Source organism: Calliphora vicina, chromosome 3 (assembly GCF_958450345.1).
Source record: "Calliphora vicina chromosome 3, idCalVici1.1, whole genome shotgun sequence".
NCBI lineage: Eukaryota > Metazoa > Arthropoda > Insecta > Diptera > Calliphoridae > Calliphora > Calliphora vicina.
The window spans coordinates 27159225-27183132 of NC_088782.1; the positions used below are offsets into that span (position 1 = coordinate 27159225).

General features: G+C 30.5%; 1 protein-coding gene across 3 annotated transcripts in view; it reads right to left on the bottom strand.

Moving 5' to 3' along the window:
* Positions 1-22496, bottom strand: part of LOC135953254 (protein alan shepard-like) — a 119440-nt gene extending 96944 nt beyond the window's left edge. For all 3 annotated transcript variants that reach the window (XM_065503048.1, XM_065503047.1, XM_065503049.1), the window contains exon 1: positions 22128-22496. In XM_065503048.1, coding sequence (XP_065359120.1) covers positions 22128-22487 — 360 coding nt within the window. In that variant the 5' untranslated portion in view covers positions 22488-22496. The remainder of the gene's footprint in view (positions 1-22127) is intronic.
* Positions 22497-23908: the final 1412 nt, after the last annotated feature.

Sequence of the window (23908 nt, forward strand, 5' to 3'; positions counted from 1 at the left end):
TTATTTCATAGAGAGTTATTTAAGTTAACTGTCACTATAGAGTCTCTATGTAATCTAGAGTGTAGTCACTTCAAGCTTTATATTGGATAGTCAATACAGTGCAGCTGACTTCTTCCCTAACCCTCGTATTTGAAAATTTAAAGTAAAAAATAAACCTAAAACCTCTACAAAAAAAAAGTCATCTGTCACATAAAAACCGAAAAGCTATTGAACAGCGACAAAGAAAAGTAGAAAATTAATACTACTACTAGTAAAGGGACAAAAAATATTTGCCATACAAATTTCCAAGTATTTTACGTTTTTGAAAGTGATGTATGTGGGAATTTCGATGACAAATGTTGGGAATATTATGTGCAGTAATTGATTTAAATCATCCTTAAATATGGTAAAGCAAGCGGAGGGGAGAAAAAAAAGAAAGAAAATGGGAGGTTTACAAAGCTTAACAAAATCAATAGAATGGCGTTTTATCCCCTTTGCAATTCTTATTTGTTGAAAGATGGATGATGCTCCAGCTTTAAGTAAGGAAATTATAGTCAATCAAAAACTAATGCCATTTTTAAGAAGGCGGTTAATAAACGGGCAATTAATTTAGGAAATAAAGATGGATCATTGATTTGAAAAGGCAGCCTTTTTTTCAACTACTTAGGCTACTTAAGTGTCTCTAAGAAATTTTGTAAATTAATTTAAGGCTAAATATGGATGGCTTTTCGTTTTATTTTTTTCATTAATTTCATCATAATTTGTTTTTAATGTTATTTGTGCTGTGTGTCAACTTTAACATTAAAGCAAATTTATTTTATCTGTGAAAATTTTGGCCAAACAAAAATTAATTAAGCGTAAATTGTATAAATACAAATACAATATCAAATCTCTATAAAACATGAACTTTTTTTTTCTGCAAATAAAAATTCTCAGCATAAAAATACCAAAACGAAGTATTTGTGTATGTGGATATGTGTAGGAGCAGAAGAATTGTATGCAAAATTAAAAAAAAAAAAAAAAAATATAAAAAATATGGCACAAGTAGAAAAATAATTGGTGCTGTGGGTAATAAATGGAAAACAAGTGCGCTACATTTGGTCACTTAAATTATAAAATGATTAATAAGATTAATATCAGTCTGAAACAGACACACTTATGTATGTGTACAATCAATGTGTATTAGACTGGCTCACGAAAAAAAAGTTACTACGGTTACTCCCTGAAAATAAAATTTGATTCATTAAAGATTCTACATATTTTCAGGACTCTAACTTTATTTTTTTCTCATTTGTTCCAAAGGAATAATATGAAATTTTGCTATCATTTAAAATGATTTTGGGATTAACTACTTCCATAATCAACATGTTTACTTGTAAATACAGTGTAACTTCTATTATCTATGTTTTTGCTTATAGGTAGATACTTTAGAGTCCGACTTCTATCAGAATCTCAACTTCGACTACAGCTTGACTTAAGCCCCCTCAAAATCAACAGTTTATATCTTAATTCGTGAATAAAACTTTTTGTAGGGTGCTTTACAAAAATTAAAAATTGCAGTTTACACAAACAACTGTACAACAAACCAACAGAAAAAAAATTAAAAAAATGCAACAGACATTTAATATGAGCATGAACAAAATAAAATAAAAACTTGAGGGAAAAGTTACAGAAATTTTGTGTTTGTAGGCAACAACGAGTACGATACGAGTACGAGAATGTTTAAATGTATAAGTAATGAAAATGAAACATACATGAACAACCCTGCAGTTTTAAAAGCATCAATGGTATCCATGTATCCATGGTATCCATTAAAGTAATGCATTGAGCCACACAATTATTGTATTTACTATGTTCGTTCTGTGTCATTTGATTACAGATATACCACTAAACTTCTTCAATTTGGTTTCAATTATTAAATAATAGTTATCCGAAACTGAACCAGTTCGTATGAAGAAATTCCTTGATCTGTAACAGGTGTTAAATTGCCGCGTTCTACAAGAATAGTGGGTTAAAGAGTCAGGTCACTTTCATATAAATTGTTACAACTAACACCTAAGAATGAGTCATGTAACTAGTTCAGTGTCAGTTACCTCTGTCAATTGGGTTCCTCTTTGGTAGGTTTCGTAAACAAAACAGTAAATCGATAAAAGTGGTAACAACTATCTTTCATACTAAAAAAGGGTGTCCCAAAATTGACTCATGTTTTTACTTGGATTGTTATATTTTTAATAAATCATAAAATACACAGTGGACAGGGCCTTATTTTACTCTTTTTATACCCTCCACCACCACAAGTGGTGAATGAGGGTATATACATATAAGTTTGTCATTCCGTGTGTAACATTGAGAAATATTCATCTGAGACCCAACAAAGTATATATTTTCTTGGTCCTTATGAAATTCTAAGTCGATTGAGCCATGTCCGTCGGTCTGTGTGTCTGTGTAAAACACGCTCACGTCCAAAATACGCCAACAAAATTAGTAGACTTGCAAAAAATATGTTTATTGTTGTCCTAAGCAGTTTGGTATTGAAAATCAGCAAAATCAGTTCAGTAGAACCAGAGCCATGAACCAAAATGTGAGACAACCTAAAAAAAAATTTACAATTTTCACATATTTTTGGTTATTTGTGTAAATATATTGCAGATAATACCATAGAACTTTACACACGTTATTTTTATAATAAAAGGACTAACTCTGGTGAAAATTAAAAGAATCGGTTCATAATTTCTCCTAGCCCCCCTACAAATTTCTTCCCAAAATATGGTTCAATGGTCTATAAATACCTTCAGAATTGCTGTATCCATACAAAATTCAGCAAAAATAAGTTTCGTACTAAAAGAAATCAAAACACTAAATTTTTTGTGGATCGGCCCATATTTGACCATAGCCCCCATATAAATTAGCATAAATTCACTTAAATTAGCATAAATATCTTATAAATATCGCTATTAAGTTGAAATTCGTCATAAATAAATAAATAATCCCCATATATACCAAAGTCGTTATACCTAATTCTATGATGATCGGCCTATAATTGGTTATAGCTCCCATATATATCAACTTAACAAATATGTATACAGGTGGGGGGTATTTAATATACCGTTCTAACTTGTTATATTTTTAATGCTTCCTAGATCTAATATTGTTCTACGTCATCTAGAAACCAAATGCTAAAAATTTGATCAAAATCGGGGCAAAAGATTTGAGTCAAATTAGCAGTATTTAAAAAAAATTTAATGTTGAAAAAAAAATCCAATTAAAAATAGTTAAAATAAATGTTAGTACGATTTTTATGCAATTAAAAAAATTATGAAAAATTTACTATTAGGTGTATGATGCGGTATTTACAATCTTTTGAAAGCAGTTTTTGTTTTTAATAACTTATATGTCATTTTGAAGGGAACATATCTGTTATTTATTATCAGTGTAAAGAACTAAGTTGTTTTCTGCTTCGAAAATGTCGAAAGATCGCTTAGACCAGCCAAAAAAAATTTGAAGAGCAACACTATGAGACATTACTCCATGAAGATTGTTGTCAAACTCAAGAAGAGCAAGTAGAATCATTGGCAGCTACTCGATAAACTAGACGTGTGCTGGGCTATTAATCTTGTTACAGGTTCCCTGTGATGGTCTGGTCAGATTTCAGCAACTCATAATAGGTAGGATCCTTTTGGTATCACTAAATAAACAGCATTAACTTAGTGCCATGGATATTTGGCTTTATTGTCGATTCGATTCCCGACAGAGACTCTGGGTATATCTGCAGACAAGCAAAAAGCTTAGCAGTTTGTGTGTTTAAAAAAAACGGTTTGCTAGCACCAGGATTCAACCAAAAGCCGGGAAATTGGGTACCATACGAATTAAAGACGAGAGACCTTGAAAGACGATTTTGCATTCCGACGTAATGCTTGAACGCTATAAAAGAAAATTATTTTTGCTTCAAATCATTACTTCTGATGAAAAATGGAACCATTACGATAACCCGAAGCGTATGAGATCATATGTAGAGCCCGGCCAACCAGAGGAATCGACAACAAAGCCAAATATCCATGGCACTAAGTTAATGCTGTTTATTTAGTGATACCAAAAGGATCCTACCTATTATGAGTTGCTGAAATCTGACCAGACCATCACAGGGAACCTGTAACAAGCGCAACTAATTCGTTTGAAGCCAGCATTGGTCGAAACCGTAATATTCCATCATGTCAACGCTCGGCCACATGTTGCAATACCTGTTCAAAAGTCTCACCCGACTTATAGTCCACAACGTGCCCGGTCCGACTACTATTTGTTTTGATCGAAGTAGAGATCTCTCTCTCTCTCTCTGATACGCTTCACTTTGGAACAGAGTATCCGATATAGGCTTGATTCGTTCTTGGCCTCAAAAGATGAACAGTTCTTTTGGATCGGAATCCATTTGAAAAAATTCCGCATTTTTAAGTCATACACCCAATTTACACATTTTTTAATATTTCATATTTTTCTATGAAACGCCGACCTGGACTTTCAGCAACACTCTCACGTACTGCATCGATATTGACATTGCTTTTGTACAAACATTTACTATTGATTCTACCAGCGAATGGTAATGCAGAGGACATCAACTGTCCTTTTCGCTTTAATAAAACACGGATAGAGTCTACAGTCAAAACTTTGAAAATAATGTTCCACGTGCTTCGCCTATTTCTGGGTGAATGGGTACGTGAAAATACAAAATTGTTGAATTTGGGACGATACCAATTCACATGTGATCCAAAAGCGTCAAATGCTCTTCGAAAAAAATCTATATTTGGTGTGAATTTTGGGCAACTTATTTTGGCCTGAATTGAATGATATGGTAAGCAACGACATTTTGGTTCAATAGGACAGTGCTACGTACTCATGTTATATTGGACATTCTGCACGAGCGATTTGAGGGCTTGTTCGAAAACCATCGATTTGACTTTTGGAGTTTTCTTCAGTGGCATGTCTGTGCACCGTGATCTGCAGGTTACTTATATGTTTCAAATGAATGGATGTATGTCGGAGAGTTTCGTTGCATGTATGTGTTTAAGTGTATTAGTGGGTGTGAGTATTAACATTTGCCCTTTTATGGTTGAGATTTAATTTATTGCCAGCATCCATAAAAAAAAGAACCGAGAATATAGAAAATAAAAAACAAAACGAACATGCTAAAGAGGAAAGGAAATAAAGCCTACAGCAACGAAAAATAACAGGATGCGTTTAAAGGGCAGGCGTTTGAGTCTAAAAAATTTCATGTTATTATATATGAACTATTTTACATTATTACAATTTCAGTTTTCTCTTTTTTTTTTTTGCTCAGCTTTTTGTTGTAGTTTTTTTATATATATTTTTTTGGCTTATGAACACTTTGAGATTTCATTTTGTTATTACCCTACTTATACAAACATGAAAACTCATACACAATCATATAAACATTAAATATTTCACATACATACATCCATTCACATTTTTTTTTTCAGCCATATTCAAAGAAGAAGTTACCAACTAAAGAGTAGGCGTTTATTGAAAAAAGCTTAAATATGATGAACAAAAAAAATAAAAGTAACATGAACATGAAAATGAAACAACAATAACAAAAATATCCTTTTTATATTCAGGTCATATATTTATTTTAATATCAGTTTGTTCAAAATTTTTTTTTTTTTTTGTTCACAACTTCTTTTGTATGTGTTTGCTAAAAGAAAATTTATATTAAAATATTGAAAATTTATTATGAAAAACAGCAAAAATTTGGGGGATGGAAGAAAAATTGTTATGGGTCAAGATTGACAATATTAAAGTTTATGGGAGGCGAATTTTTATAAGTTTTAAAATAAAGTATTTTTAGAAAATGTTAGTTTTTTTTTGCACTGAAATAAAATTTATGTTTTTTACAAGAATAGCAGTAAATTGTACGTACAGTTTAGTAGTTTTATAAACATAAACTAAGAACAATTTTAAAGTTATTTTCCTAGCGAATTCAAACAATGTAAGAACTTATTTGAAAGAACTTTTTTATATTTTTAATAAATTTTAATTTTTAGTATTATAAAAATATTTTTTACAAAAAATCACAAATTTTTATATATTTTTAATAAAACTATAAGGAATAACTATTAATTTAGTTAAATATAAATATTTGTGGATATTTTAATATTATGAGAAAATAGTAGTAGATAAAGTACTTTTTTTCAAAAAAGTACCTTTTTATATTTTCGTTAAATTTTAACTATGGACTTTACGAAATAATTTAGTATTTACAGTTTACAATTTTGTTCGTTTTTTTAAATTCCCCAATTATGTGACGATATCTCTATTGTCATATCATGCAGGGTTTCGATATTCAGCTCTAGCAACATATTGCTTACATTTGACTATGCAATAAATATGAAATTATCTCATTTCATCACAATCAACTAATATAAATATTCATACTGTTCGTTCGTATTACTATTAAAATTGCAATGCTAGTCTGCAATTTTTAGTAGCAAACACAATTAATTGCACATCCACCAAAATATATGTTCGTGCTTTAGTAGCACACACAGTTTTTTTGTAATGCTAATATTGCACTCCATTCGTTCTATTTTGTTGTGCTGTCAAACTTTTCTAGCAAAAATACACACTTCTGTGGTTGTGCTATAGCACAATTGACATTTCTGCAATTGATGCTATCAGTTGCTGTTCTTGATAAGTGCATAACAACATATCAGTAAACACACCCAATGTACAGTTGGGCAGAATCAAATTTTTTTTGAAATAAATCTGGCATTTCTAAACTGCTGATCTGATCAGGATAAAATTTGACGCGGGCGTAGCCAATGAGTATTCGAGTTTAAATTATTAAAATGGGCCCAACAAATGCCCCAGGGGCGGCGCTATGGGGGCTCAAAATAAGGTACCTTCGACATGCAAAATTTTTAAACACGTGCCATTTTTTTTGTTTCCCACTCGATTTCAAAGAGTTTTATATGTTTAGAAAGCGCTCGCCTATGTCTTGAAAAAATATGCTTGCGTGTGCTATTTATCTCTTATACTTTTCGAGTTATAAGCATTTCAAAATTGAAATTTTAAAATTTTGCCATACCTTGGTCCGCTTTTTTAAAAATATATGTCGTACTTTTGTACCGAACAGGCTCGATTTTTTTTTGTTAGTTAGACAACTAAATTATCAGTAATATACAAAATATTTCAGAGTAATATCGATTATAGATCCAAAAATAAATGGATGAAAAGGTGACTGAACTCTTTTTTATTAAAAAAAAAATTTCTTTAAGAACATATAACAATTTTATGTTTTTCTGTAAGGTAGCTTTACAGAGAACATTTTGGTATAAAAAACATGTCCTATTTTTTGAACATGTTGCCCTTTCGTCCTTCGGAATTTGACCTATTTTTTTATCAAAATTTCAACTTTGGGCCACATGTTCTAAAATCCCAAAGTTGGGATCAAAAAACGGAAAGCAGCTTTAGAAACCTTGATGTGTTTCCTATTTATCCCCAAAGTATTTTCCCAGCCCCGGAGGAAATGTAGACCCTATGGTTAAAATTGTAAAAAATACCATTTTCGGGATTTTCGCATACATTTTTAGGAATTGTGGGATTCCTTTTGACCTTTTGAAAAGGTTTTTTACACTTTGTAATTTGGAATGACAAATTTAAAAAACGTTGAAAATTTCATTGAGTTTTGCTAATAAATAAAGATTTTATTACATATTACATATTTATTGAGTTTCTAAAACTAAAATTTTTATCAAAATTTTAATAGGATTGCAAATACATATTAGGAACAATTTGATCCACATTTATTCCGAACATTTTTTTTCTTGTTTAGATATTTTAATTTTTGGTCTTACAAAAAAAATGCAAGTCAATATCTCAGTTAGATTCAAAAATATTTACACTAATGAATAATCGTTATTTCGTATTACATACTTGACAATAAAATAACTAGCAGCATCCAAATAGCCAAAAAACAAGAAATATCAATGCAACCATAGCAGAGCAACCAAAGAAATGTAAATTGCTGCCAGAGAAAATTGCTAGCACAACAAAACAAAAACGAATGCTGACGCGCAATATTAGTTCGGCAAAAAAGTGTGTATGCTGCTATAGCACGAACATATATTTTGGTTGTTGTGCTACAATAACGAGTTGACAACTGTTTGTATCTGCTACTAGAAATTGCAAACTAACATTGCAATTTGTATAGTAATATATGAATAGTAACAGCAATTTATATTAGCAGAGTTATACAAAATTATAATAGTAACTATATTTTTAGTATGCAGATTGATAAAAATGTATATTTACTGCAATTGACGGCTAATATAGTAGCAATTGTAAACCCTGATATCATGTCTGCATTTGTAATTTCCACTCTAAATGTAGACACATTGGTTTCCGCTTTATACACGTACATAGTTAGTATTAAAAACCTACAACCGGATATATTGACTACCAACTACAAACAAAGTCTTGTTACAAACAACACACATTTACAATTCTTTCGAGCTTTAAATGTAAATTAAAATAATCTACAATTGAAATATTATATTCTTAAAATCTTGTGCACAAAAAAAAAATAAGAGAAACAAACTAGAGAAAAGAACAATTGAAAACCTTGAATAAATAAAATTTTCTTTAATGCATCAAAATGCCTTAAAGTAATTTGTCATTTGCATCACAATACACACATTAAAATATTGGGGCATTCATACAGACAATGTATTTAGTACCAACAACATTTAAAACATTTAATTCTATAAAGAAATATTTATACAAAATAAATAAATAAAATAATACTACACAACAGACAAGACACAACACATAAAGACTGTAATAAAAACAGTAACAAAACTAGTAAGAGTGTTGTAATCGTCTGTGGCGAATCGTATATACCCTTCACCAAATTGTACTCAAACATTTTTTTTAATATGTATTTTTAATTAAACAAAATTAAAATTTTTTAAAAAGTTTTTTACAATTTTTTTCTTAATTTTTTTTTTAGTTTTTAAAAATTTTTTTTTTTTGGAAAAAGAATTTTTGAAAAAAAATATTTTTGGATGAAAAAAAAATTCGAATTTTTTTTTATTTTTTTAATTTTTTTTTTTTAGTTTTTAAACAATTTTTTTTGGAAAAAGAATTTTTGAAAAAAAAATTGTTGGTGAAAAAAATTCGGTTTAAAAAATATTTTTCACGATTTTCACCCATTGTAGGTCCAACTTACTATAGCCTAATATACATCGTTGTAATGCACTTTGAAATATCTATCATTAGATATCCATATTGTCTATATTAATGACTTAGTAATCCAGATATAGATCAAAAATAGGTCAAAAATCGAGGTTGTCCCGGGTTTTTCCTTATATCTCAGCCATTTGTGGGCCGATTTTGCTGATTTTAAATAGGAAACTTCTCGAAAGCATGTCTGACAAAATTGAAGATTTGGATCCCGAAGATATCTGGGGTCTTCAGAAAATTGATTTCAACAGACAGACGGACATGGCTTAATCGACTCCGCTATCTATAAGGATCCAGAATATATATACTTTATAGGGTTGGAAAATTATATTGTGGGAATTACAAACGGAATGACAAACTTATATATACCCTTCTCACGAAGTTGAAGGGTATAACTAGTAAGAGTGTTGTATTCATCTGTGCCGAATCTTATATACCCACCAGCAATATAAGATACAATTTTGCGATTTGATTTTCAAAGTAAATTTGGATAATTTGGCAGCGTTGTTCAAGCGTTAATAAATTCATGATGATTTTCAAAAGTTTAATGATCATAAATGTCTAAAAGTGTTAACCCTTTAGTAAGTTCCATCGGTCTTAAAAAACATTCTTTATTATCTGCTATATATTTAAAGAAAATTGCAAAAAACTTTTGAAAAATATCAACTCTTTTTGGATTTGGTCCACGACTCTGGTTTGAGCGATTTTGCCCATTTCAGATCAACAAAGAATATTTCATTCCCTAATCCTGCTATGTAGGCAGACGGAAGGATCATACACGGATCTTCTTAGAATTTTATAGGGACCCAGAATATATGTATATACTTTTATGAATATTTCGTTCGATGTGTTACAAACGGAATGACAAACTCAATATGTCCCTCATCATTTTGGTGGTGGGTATAAAAAGGCTTTAAACAATAAATACAATTTTGTGTAGGATTGTTTGAATGAGTGTATGTGTGTGTGTATCCATGTGGCTTTGTGTGTATTTGTATTTAAATTTGATTATATGGGTTTTTACTTTCATTGTTTTCAATAATATTTTATTTTCATATTTGTTGCCATTGTTGTAAATATTTATGCACAAAATTGTATTTATTTATAACATCATCTACATAAATAACTAGGAGGACAATCTAAATAGTTATTCAAATTATTTTGTGGTTAAATAATTTTTTAGAATTATTTATATAATACAAATTTTGTGGTTTTAATATAATAAAATTATTATGATTTTGCACTTTTTCGATGCTCCCAATGTTGCTCAAAATGCTGAAAATTTTAGCAAAATCTGATAATGTTTAAAGGTTACTCATCTTTTTTGAAGGTTTGAGTTTTAGGTCAAAGAAGCATTATTTTCTAAAAAATTATATTGGATATATGATTTAAATGAGGGATTTACAATATCTTTTGAACGCGGTTTTTGTTTTTAATAACTTGTAAGGAGTGAGATCGAAAAAATCTTAACATACATAAATGTTAATAAAAAGGAAACCACTAAACCTACAGTTTTTATACTTTTTTATTTGATTGAAATTATTATCACAACTTAAGCTGGGTTTCCGCATACACCGTAATCGGCGACGATAACGAAAACTGAAAAACGTTGGTGTTCGTCACCGTCTCGTTTCTGAATTGTTTTCGTTTCAGTTGGCTGCGTTACGGCATAAAACAGAAACGAAAATATTTTTTTAATTTTGGATGTCGCACATTAAATGTCATTATTTTTGACAAAATCTATTATTTTTTTTCTCTGCCAATAAAGAAAATTGAATTTTTTTATTCATTTTGATTTTCTTTATATTTGAAATGAAAAAATAATTCAAATAATTTCGTTCTTACAGCACTGAAAACAACATACTTGAAGTTTATTTCGATCCGGCCCCAAATGACAGGTTTTTCGTTACTGATCGGTGCCGTTTCGTTCCCAATTTTCGTTGCCGATTTCTGAAACGAACTTTTTTTCGGTGCAAATGTATGGAATTTCGTTTTCGGTGGCGATTACGGTGTATGCGGAAACGTAACTTTACAAAAAATATAATATTTATAGTTCTAAGCAATAGTGATAAATTTATGAACCTTTTTCGGAAACCCTTCCTTTAAGGTTTTTATAGTGATTTCTGTCTCTGTGTTTGAACAGGTAGTCCATATCTCCGTTTAAAATCTACCACACTATTGGACACCTTTTTGTGCTCTTCAATTCTCTTTTAACCAGAGCCCAATATCTCTCCGGCGGCATGAAATAACCCCCCACGAAATAATCCCTCAAAAATAAAATGAAATAACCCCCCAAAAATTAGTACAGAGAGCAACAACAACGATTTTTGGGGGGTTATTTCATTTTTTGGGGTATTATTTCATATTTTGAAATGGGGGATTATTTCATATGAAATAATACCCCAAAAAATCATTATGAAATAAGTCCCCAATATACATTTTGGTAGATAATTTCATTTTTTAATATATAAAGAAAACTTAAAATCTGTAAATTATGTCCCGATATATTAACAACATGTATTTACCATTCACAAAAATAAAGTTGAAGTGATAATTTCGCAAACTTAAGATCATGATAATTTCACAGTGCAAAGAAAGTTGTAAAGAATAAAAATAAATTTTGAAATTGAAACTGGGTTCAGAATGAATTTTTTTGGGTCAGAATGTCAAAAAGTCCAGTACCAGTAAATAAGAGTACCGGAATAAAACTTGCAAGGCAAGAGTAAGTGTGCTAACAGCTGGTAACTGTTTACTTGCCAAGAATTATGTTGAGCACAACCACAAGAACGAAGAAGAATTGTATAATAATTAAAGGCTCTTAATATAATTAAGGACGAATGCGAAGATCTTCCAGGAATATTAAGGGCCATACCTCTCCAATGAGCTTAATAAGATTTGAGTTGTATGTTAGTAAGTTAAAAACAAGTAAGAATATATGGTCGGTCAAGCCCGACCATATAATACCCTACACTAAGTAAAAGAGCAAAAAAAAATGTTCTTTTAAAATTTCAATAATTTATATTTTTGAGTGATTTTCGGAAGTGGGGTTATATGGGGGCTATGACCAATTACGGACCGATCACCATGAAATTAGGTCGTGTGATTTATGTCTATATTAAAGTTAACTATGTTGAATTTTGTGTGTTTACCAACATTTTTAAGCGATTTATGCACGTTAAAGTGATTTTTGGAAGCTATGACTAATTATGGACCGATCGTAACAAAATTTGGTGACATGAATTTTGTGTATATAAAACTTATTTGGAGCGGAATTAGTGGAGATACATTTATAAATTAAACATTTATGACCGATAAAGTGCAATTTCGGGAGGACATTTGTATGGTGGCTAGGTGAAATAGCGGACCGATTTCATCCAGTTTCAATAGGCTTGGTCCTTGGGCCGAAAAAATAATATGTACCAAATTTGATCGAAATATCTTCAAAATTGCGACCTGTACTCTGCGCACAAGGTTTACATGGACAGCCAGCCAGCCAGCCGACCAGACGGACGGACATCGCTTAATCGACTCAGAAAGTGATTCTAAGTCGATCGGTATACTTTAAGGTGGTTTTTGGTCGTTACAAACATCTGCACAAACACATAATACCCTCCCCACTATGGTGGTGTAGGGTATAAATATTGTTCTATTTCCTATTGTTGCTTTCCGAGGAAGCAATTCAATTTATTTCCTCACATTTAAATAAATAAAAACAAAAATTATGTAGATTTTAATTTTAAAAAAGGTCTACTTTTTCATAGGAAATTTGTATATTTAGTCTGCTTTAACTTTTTTAATAAGAGCTATAAGGTTTAACTTAAAACAAGTTTAGTTGAGATATTGATTTGCAAATGAGTGTAATGCTTTGTAATCAAGCGCCGCAAGCAAAAAATTGTGTAAAAAATAAAAAATCGCGCGATTTTTAATTTTATGATAAAACCATAAAAATAGTTCAAAAAGTCTTATTAGTTTAATTTTTTTGTTTTTGAAAAACAACAAAAATGTGTTTAAACTATCGGACATTATGACCTAATAGCAGACCGTTTGAATCCCCCAATTGTTTTTGATCACCTTCACTGTGTTTGGGGAGTTATTTCATTTTAAAAATTGGGGTTCTATTTCATATGAAATAAGACCCCAATAATGGGGTGTTATTTCATTTCTGTTTGGGGCATTATTTCATTTCGTTGGGGTCTTATTTCATTTTCAAAACTGGGGTTTTATTGCATATGAAATAAGGCCCCAAATTTTGGGGGGTTATTTCATTTTATTTTTGGGGTGTTATTTCGTGCGGGGTTATTTCATGCCGCCATCTCTCCACTGGCCTTAGCTCCAGCCAGTTTGGAGGATTTGTCTCTCTTGGTACAAATACCACATTATTGATAGGATGCCAAATCAGGCCAAAAATAAGTGGACACATTAAGAAGTCTTACGAATGGAAACATTCTCTTTTGTAAACATTCCTTTATGTAAATTTCGGTATTTATAGAGCCCTTTGTAACAGATATTTGACTTCTTTTGCCGCAACTGCATATTGCTAGCCATACCAAGAACTTTTTGGGCCCTAAACTTTTCTACAACATGCGTTTCGTCATCCATTATGCAACAGGTATATCTTTTATATATAACATGACTTCAATACCGGGCTCTGTCTTTGGCCTCTAAATTTTTAGCAGAGTTCCTGTCAGAAACTTTTTGAGCCTTGTATGTTTTTAAACCTGCATTGGCTTTAACTTTGGGAACGGAGCTCTTTTGAAAATACTTTCTATTTATTGGCTTTTGAAACACCATGTGGACCATTCCTTCTACATGAACCAGGGTTTCTATCAACGGACAATTTCTCCCGATACTGTTTAATAACATTGTAATCAGTTTGACGGCAGACCTTTGATTGTTTGGTCAACTTTTTATAAGACAAGTTGGGTTATGTTGAAAATATTTAATAATTTTAGTAGGCACTATTTTCCCGTCACTTATTTTAATCAGATTAACAACAAATGAACATAATTGACATTAAACATAATAACTAACATATTTTTCAAAGGTAACTTGATCAAAAAACAAGTAAGAAAGTATGATCGGTCAAGCCCGACCATATAATACCCTACACTAAGTAAAAGAGCAAAAACATTTCTTTTTTAAAATTTCAATAATTTATATTTTTGAGCGATTTTCGAAATGGGGCTTATATGGGAATTTGACAAATTATGGATCATCACCATGAATTAGGTCGTGTGATTTATGTATATTTTATGTGTATACCAACATTTTTAAGAGAAGCACGTTAAAGTGATTTTCGGAAGCGGGTCTTATATTGGAGCTATGACTAATTATGGACCGATCACAATAAAATTTGGTGACATGAATTCCGTATATATAAAACTTAATTGGAGCAAAATTTGTGGAGATACATATATAAATTAAATATCTATGACCGATAAAGTACAATTTCGGGAGGATATTTGTATGGTAGCTAGGTGAAATAAGGGTCCTTCGAACGAACAAATTATAAGTACGAAATTTTATCGAAATATGTTCAAACATGCGGCCTGTACACGCAGAGAAAAAATATAGTTGGGCATGGTTAAAATCAAATAATTTTTGGGTTAAAAGTTTTAAGGAAAAACGTGTGGTAAGGTTTTTTCGATCTCACTAGTTATTTATCAACTTTTTTCGGAAATCCTCCCATTAAAGATTTTATAGTTTCTTCCGTTGCTCTTTTGTATTTACGCTTAAAATCGGACATGTCCTGGGATACCTATCCTGTGTTCTTTAATTATTTTATTACAAGAGCCCAATAGTGGACTTGCCACCCGTAGACCAAATTTAAACTATTGTTTGAATAAACGGTCCAGAAATATGAAGGCACTCTGTGCTTTTTGAAGAAAGGCCATTTTTGTAGACACTCCATCATATGTATTTCTGTGTTTATCGTGTCTGATATCACAAATGATTGGCTTCTTTTGCCAATGGCTTGCCACACCAGAAACTTTTTGAATCTCGACCGGAATTTTAGAAAGGTTTCGTCATCCATAACGGAACAGAAGTATTTTTTTATAAAAGTTTACCTCAATTTTTTTGATCGTTCTTTGGCTTCAAGGTTCTTTAATGCATTGCTATCTGGAACATGGAACATTCTGAACTTTATACGACTTCAACCTAGTATTTGGCTCTGCACACAAAATAATCAGAGAATTTAACTTTACAAGCTTCTTTTCTAATAGAAGTGTTCGCTGTTCTTCGAAGGAGTTCTTCGACTTATTTTGCCTTACCGATATCTTTAGGACCTTTTTTCTTTCTGTTCCAGGTATTCTTTCCCAGTTCAAGTATTCCTTATACTGTTTAATGGCTATTGAAACAGTGTAAGGATGAACCTTCAAATATTTTGGTATTTTTAAAAGTTCATATTGGATTCTTTTGAAAAGTTTTAACTATTTTTTCACATACTTTTTTCGATATCCATTTTGGCCGAAATAACAGTTGTAAATGAATGATTTAGAAATTATAATATCTGTCATATTTTTAAAAGCTAACGATTAAAAACAATTTGTTGGACAAAAGTTTCTTCTGACTCACTCTTAGATTTTCCAAATATTAAATTATATTCGTTTACTGAAAGCTGTGACAGTAGAATATTACATTTACTTGTTAAGCTACAAATAGGAAATATTAGAAGTTTTTTGTCTGTCCTGTAAAATTAGCTTGAAGTTAGTTAGCAGTTTTACACTGTGGTAAATTTACTTTTAGTTGGATAAAACAAATTTTGAAAATAGCAATTGTCTGTGAGATTTGGCATGAAAAATTTATTTAAAAAAATTGAGATTATTGTTTTAAAAAACTTGTTATCCTGCCCCTATTTTACATTTTTCAGTATTTGTGTAATATAATTTAATTTTTTTTGAATTAATAAATTTAGTTGTTGCAACAAAAAAATAAAAAGAGAGAGAATGATGTTGGATTATTTATGTGTATGAAATGGTATGATTTTATTTTATTATACCATTGAATTGAATAATAAAATTTGTAGTAATTTTATCTTTAAATGTTTGAAAATTGTAATACATATGTCTGTAAATTAGGGTTTGCAAACTGAAACTAGAATTTTAATAATTTTTGGATTTTTTTTACAAAAATTAGCGAAAGACCTTTTTTCAGAACATTCGAAAGGTCTTCCAAAGAACTTTCCTCTGAAGAAAAAACTGTATATGATTCTAATTATGAAAATAAACTTAAGTAAACTTTATTTTTAGTTGAAACATCGATAAGTTTTTTTATTTGTGGAACCAATTTAATAATGTTAAACTAAACATAAATACAAACTTAACTAGCCCTTGGTCTATTTTAGAACTGACTCAAAAGTTAGTTCTTGATTAAACCAATTTTTCATTTTCATCGCGGGACACAAATAGCTTTTTATTGGTAGCCCTTCTATTGTTTAATAACTCATAAGTTACTAAATATTTAATGTGTTTTAACTATAAATATTTCACTCATTTATGCTAATTAAAAAGTTTTGTTTGATGTGAGTTGTGATTTTTTTTTATATATAATAACACATACATAGTACATCCCAATAGACACACATGTATGCACTTATGCATTCATTTAAAAATTATTCAAAGTTAAAACGAATTTTAAATGCAAATCTCTAAATTCAAATTCGTATATCAGGCTTGCCACACTTACGGATTTGCCCCCAAAATTGGGTATTGTGAAACCCAAAATATAAAATATTATTAAAATAAAGTTTTTGGCACCCCTTGAAGGTTAATCTAAATAGTCTTAAAAAAATTGCTGGTTAAAAGAAAATACTTTATGTCGTAGTCATCGGTTCCAAGACCGATTGAACCCCAAAATTTGAATTATGCTTCAGAAATAAGCTATGTTCGAATATTTGCTACTTTTTACGCCATACATATTTTAATCATCGTGAGAGATTTTTGCTATAAAAAACTTAATTATAAAAACCGGTTAACAGACAAAAAAACGGCTTGTTGAATTATTCGAAAATATAATGTGAAATATTAGAAACCATCCGGTTTTTCAACAAAGAAAAAATACACTAATCGGTACTTTTTCAACAAATTGGAATAATTATTTCCGCAAAGTAATTTTTATCAAATTCATTAGTTTTTGGAAAGGAATATTTGGGGATATTTTTAATAGTGTTTGGGCAGCGATGAAAAGTACCTAGCAACCCAGGGTATGATGAATAAAACTACATATCGATGGCTTAAAATAAAAAAGGCGTAACTATTTTTTTTTTTCAAAAATATCAATGAAATAAATAACTTCATTAAAATAAAAAATAAATTTTAAATGAGAAATAAAATATGATGTCTGTTCTTATTAAAAATTGCATTAAAACTTATTTTGTGTCTAAAATTTTATGGATTTTATTAAGTTTTTTCCTTCTCCTGTAAAGTAACAAAAAAATCGAGTTACGCCTTTTTTATATTAAGCCATCGATATGTACTTCTCCCGAATGCCACAATTCATTTGATTTAGTTATTCATGAAAAATAACTTAACAGTAATTATGTTATTTAATTATGCCAAATTAGAAAATTTTAATGATAATTAATTTATTTATGCCTAAGCAAATAAAAAAAGTATTTAACTAGTCTTAAAATTAATATCTAGTGATATTTAAAGATGTAATTTAAGGGAATTTAAGGGAATTTAATTTATAGTTTCATAGGTAACTTTCGCATTATGCCTCATTATTACACATGTGGTAGTAATTGACAAAGATTTGTTATCAAGAGAGGGCATTAATTACTTAGCAAAAACTTATTAATGTCCTACCATTACTGATTAACATACCTCTAAATTACTACATACCTTCTGTATTACTTAGAAGTAGTTTAGTAATGACTCGCTTGCTAAATTGTTTTTCCTATAACAGCACTAGGTCAAAACAAATAAGAGTGTGCCGAATCTTGTATACCCACATCAATATGAGACAATAATATATTTTTCTGATATCGAGGTTAAATGGAGGTAGGGTCAATTATGGGACGATCCTAACAAAAGTTGATAGAAAGATTTAGGTTTATTTAAAACATGTTTATGTCCAATTTCATCACGATATTATTTAGACAGTGATACAAAATCTAACTTTCCGAATTGCAAATGAAAGTTGACATTATCCATAACAAGACCTTCGGGGGTTTTTTTAGTTCAGTGCGAGATTTTTTTTACACGCATTTGAAGTTGGTGATTAGGAACGTTGTCTAACAAGAAAAGATCATTGATCTATGGCAGCGACATCTTGCGAGAGTTTTAGGTACAAATTAATATCAAAAATTAATTCCTCGACCCCAAAAACAGTAAGATACCACAACTCTCCAGGATAATAAAAATAAATAAGCAGAAGTTTATCAAATTTTCTATGATCTTTTCTTGTTAGACAGCGTTCCAAAATCACCAACTTCAAATGCGTGTAAAAAATCTCGCACTGAACTAAAAAAAACCCCTGATGGTTTTGTTATGGATAATGTCAACTTTCATTTGCAATTGGTTTCATCCCATTCGCATTTTGGTTGTTGCACTGTGTTATTATAAGACAATTAGGAATGATCAAGTCATTTTCTGTGGGAGACCTTGTATGGGAACTAGGGACAAATGTTGCCCCATTTACAGTATAACTTCACACTACTTAGAACTGATTTGTACATAATTTTATCAGGATTGCCGGATAATCCACATATTTATGACTGCTCAAGCAGTATTCCGAGGGGATATTAGTATGGGGCTAGGTGAAATAATGCACCGAAATTGCAAATTTTCTATACCAAACAAACCTAATCAACACAGAAAAGCGCACGAACTCCAATTTTCCCTCGACTTAGTAAATGTTTCAAGTGTTAACCAAAAAATTAAGTTTTAGCATCTTAAAATCTTAACATACATTTTAATAAGAATAATGATGAATTAATGAACCTTATCCGGAAACCCTTCCATTACGGGTTTTATAGAGTTTTCTGTCACTTTGTTCGAACAGGTGGTTCATCTCCGTTTAAAATCTACCACACAAATACCACATTATTTTTCATGTACCAGTCTAGAAAATAAGTGGATACATTAAGAAGTCTTATGAATGGAAGCATCCTCTTTTATAAACATTCCTTGATGTAAATTTCGATATTTATAGAGCTGCTTGTAACAAATGTTTGGCTTCTTTTGCCACAATTGCATATTGCTTGCCATGCCAAGAACTTTTTGGGAAAATTTTCGGATTTTGTGTCCTAAACTTTTCTCCCTCGAGCATCAGCAACATACAAATATTAATCCGGAAGCTGCGAAATCCTTAATGCAGCATTTATAAAATTTGATTTCAATTTCCGTGCTGTGTCTATAGCCTCTAAGTGTTTAGCAGAGTTTCTGTCAGGAACTTGTTGAGCCTTGTATGTTTTTAAACCTACGTTGGCTTCAACTTATCGTACCAAATAGTCCGAGTACTGAGCTAACCGGACTGCTTTCCTACCGGATGTTGGGTGCTCTTTTGAAAATGCTTTCTATTTATTGGCTATTGACATCGTGTGGACCATTCCTTCTACCTGAACAAGGGTTTATATCAACGGACAAGTTGTCCTGATACTGTGTAATAACATTGGAATAAGTTTGACGGCAGACCTTGCATTGTTTGGCCAACTTTTTGTAGGACCATGTTCGGTTTTGTTGAAAATATTTAATAATTTTAGTGGGCATTTTTTTCTGGTAATTCATTTCAATCAGATTAACAACAACAAAAAATCAAATAATACTTGAGTTAAAAGTTTTAAGGAATAACGTGTGTTAAGATTTTTTCGATCTCACTCCTTATATTCAAATGAGACTTAGTTTATCTAATAGCTGACTTCTTTACGCTTCTGAAAGCTTATATCCTCCTCTACGATTCGTTCGTTCACTATTATTATACAGATTTATAACCATTTTTTTGTTTGGTCGACATAACTAAATCAACTTAACAGTCTGTTTTTATAAAATTTACGAATTTGTAAACGAATTTGGTTTTTAGAAATCAGAAATCAGAAATTTTTGTAACCATAATGTTGTTCAGATTATGATAACCATAAGCCGAAAACAACATAATATGGTAAATACTTCATCATAATAATGGTTGCCACAAGCATATAATTATTTATTGCAATCATATACATATATGATTGGTACAATCATGTGAATCGTAACTTAAACATATTATGTTAAGAAATAATTACAGTGACCATAACATTGTTAAAAATCTAGTAAAAATATTGAAATGGTTACAGTAAACATGTGCAATCACTAAAAAATATTTTAGCTGTAGAAATTCTAATGAATTTCTATGACATTATCTTTAATAACACTATGCACGAAATTTACACTTTTTTTCTGTCAATAGTGGCACCCAGCGGCTTAAACTAATTCGGGTACGCTGAATTCAGTGGTGCTAAACGTTTTTTTAGGTTAGCTCGTATTTTCGAGATATACCGTTATTTGGAAAATGGAGGAGGTTGCACAACATATATTCGCGTAACTCAAAAACGGTTTAGTTTATTGAATAAACTGAAAAAACCGAAATTCCCCAACGAAATTACCTTCAAGATAATCTTAACATGTTTATAACATTCGCAGTCGTTCTTTTTGGCAAAAAAAATATTTTTTTAGAAAAATTTAGAAGTTTTTGGTTTTTAAAACGGTGCAGTGCACAGTGGTAGAGAAAAAAAGAGGAAATAAATCTAAACCCTTAGTCCGATTGGAATGAAATTTGACACGCGCAAAGAATGAGTGTTGTCGATTTTAAGGTTTGAATTTTGACCACATGAGTCCACCATAGGTGCGGCCAGGGGTCCCCAAAGTAGGACTCGGGTATGATAAATTTTTAAAACGATCCTATTTCATCGTTTGTGTTCCGATTTCAAAAAACTTACACATATAGTATATCCTCAGCACTCGAGCACTACAAAAAACCTCGTCCTGGATATCAACTATCTCTTACAGCTTACGAGATATTCGCATTTGAAAATTAAATTATCAACATTTTACCCACCATACTCCAGTTTTTTGATAACAGCGGGTCCAAATATTTCCCGATTTGCTCCTTTTTTCTTTTATTGGACTAACTACAAATGTCTATGTCAAACAAAAAAAATAATTGTTTACAAAACGTGACTGACTCCAAAGTTATATGCATTTGAATTTAAAAATTAAGAGCGTATACGCATTTTCCAATTTTTAATGCCGTTTTAAAAACCAAAAATTTCGAAAATTTTCTAAAAAAAAATGTATATTTGTAAAATAACTGCGAAGATTAAAAACATGTCAAGATTTGCTTAAGGGTAATTTTGTTGCGGAATTTCGGTTTTTTCAGTTTGTTCAATAAAATAAACCGTTTTTGAGTTACGCGAAAATATGTTGCGCAACCCCTCCATTTTCGAAATAACGGTATATCTCGAAAATACGAGCTAACCTAAAAAAACGGTTAGCATCAATGAATTCAGCGTACCCGAATTAGTTTAAGCCGCTGGGTGCTCCGCTTGACAGTTTTTTCAACTAGCACAGTGTAATCTATCCTAACCATTTCTTGCGATACATTTTATATATAATACCAAAAGATCAAAATAAAATCAAAGATTTTCTAATTTACTATAATAGCAACCATTAAAATACCGTTTCTTTTTTTCTCCTCAGGGCTACAATTGCAATCAATTTTAAAGAGCACATTCCTGTTTTCTTTTTATTTTAGTTTTAATTTTTGCTGGTAATTCTTTTATTTTGTTTTCTGTAGTTTATTTGTGGAGTATTAAAGGTAATTAATTCTTTTTTTTCTATTTTATAAAACATACATATATATTTTTGTTGTTGTTGGCTTGTTATTGTTGTTGTTCATTCTCTATTTAATTCACTTACCTTTCCTTTAATTGGTGTAGTGCTACAAATTGGATTTGTATTTGGCAGAAAACCAGCATTTGTAACAGAACTAGAACCAGCAGATTCAATGCCACTAACACTAATACCACCGACACCAACACCACCACTGCCAGGAGTGGAGCTACCATTATTAACAAACCAGGCTGGTTGCTGTTGATGCTGCAGCAGTTGCTGCTGCTGTTGTTGTTGTTGATGTGAATGTGGATGTTGCTGGTGATGTGGATGCTGTTGTTGTTGCTGCTGTTGCATTGTATGCAATGGTGGTCCATTATATCTAAATGGTGGTGGCTGTTGCTGTTGTTGTGCAGGACCCATAAACTGAACAGTCTGCATATTCATGGCTCGAATGTAGGGTGTAGGGACTGTGTGTGTGAGTGCGAATACGAATGCGATGAATATGAATGTGAGATGAGATGAGAGTGTGTATGTAGATGGCAATTGCAGTAGTGGTAGTTAATGATACAAACCCAGCTTGTTGCTACTCACTCTTTTTAAAAGTCCATACATACACTCAAATACACTAATGAATTTATTTTTTGAGGTGCTGCAGAGGGCGGTCGGGGTACACGAATAGCACACGAGACAGACACAGAAGCACAGTTACACAGACAGACACACACACACAAACAATTTGTACACAATTAGAATTAGAAAAATCTAAAAAAAAAATATAAAAAAATACAGAATTTCAAAATTAAATAGAAAATGGAAATAAAATGAAAATAAAATTAATATTAAAACAAAATTTATAAATAAAACAAGAACATTTGAGGGATAAAGTCGACTAAATAATACTTTATTATATAGTAAAAGTGCGAATAAGTAACAGTGTGAAATAATATAGGAACTAGACAATTTTAACAATATATTGGTTATGGGACGAAACGAAAAATTTCGATAAAAAAAATTTATTTTTGAATTTCCGAAATCCAAAATATTTGGTACACAGAATTTCGAAATTCTATTTGGTTTGGTTTCTATATAGGTTCAAGGTTCATATCGAGCCCTTAGCGCCAAATTATCGTAAGCGACAAAACACAAATTTTACAGGAGAAGGTTTTTTCGATTATTTTGAAATTTATCCATAGAATTAAAAATTTTATGATGCAATATATTATAATTTCGTTCAAGCTATTTGTCTATTTTACAAAAATATTTATAACTTCTGACAATTTAAAATGAAGTACTTTAAGTACTTTATTGAAAAATATGACAAAAAATATTTTTTATTGAATTTTTGCATAGATAAAAATTTTTCGAATTGAAATAAAATAATTATTTATAAATAATTTTTAATGAAATTTCACAGTTATGTAAAATTTTCTATTTAAAATGGAAAAATAAAAACGAATTTTCAAATATATTATCAGCAATCCCGCAATTCCCAAAAAAGTGTTGAAAAATCCCAAAAATGGAAATTTTTAGTTTTTTGGCTATAATATCCATGCCAGGGTCGGACTTATCGGAATCCTTTACAAAATAATTAAAAGCATATTGGGCCATCTAAAATCGGTTATTTTATTTTGATATCGAATATTGGATTTGAGAATTTTTGCCCTAAAGTTTAATTTTACATAAAAAAATTTTGTACCCTTCGGTAACAAAATTTTTAATTTTTTTTCATTTAAAATATTTTATGAAAACTTAGCTTTCAGAAAGTGTAAATTCCTTATACATCCTCTTACAAATTTTTTTGCGATAACTTAAAAAGAAAAAAAGTTATTTTTTCCCAAAAAATTTGCTTTTCAAAATTTTTTAAA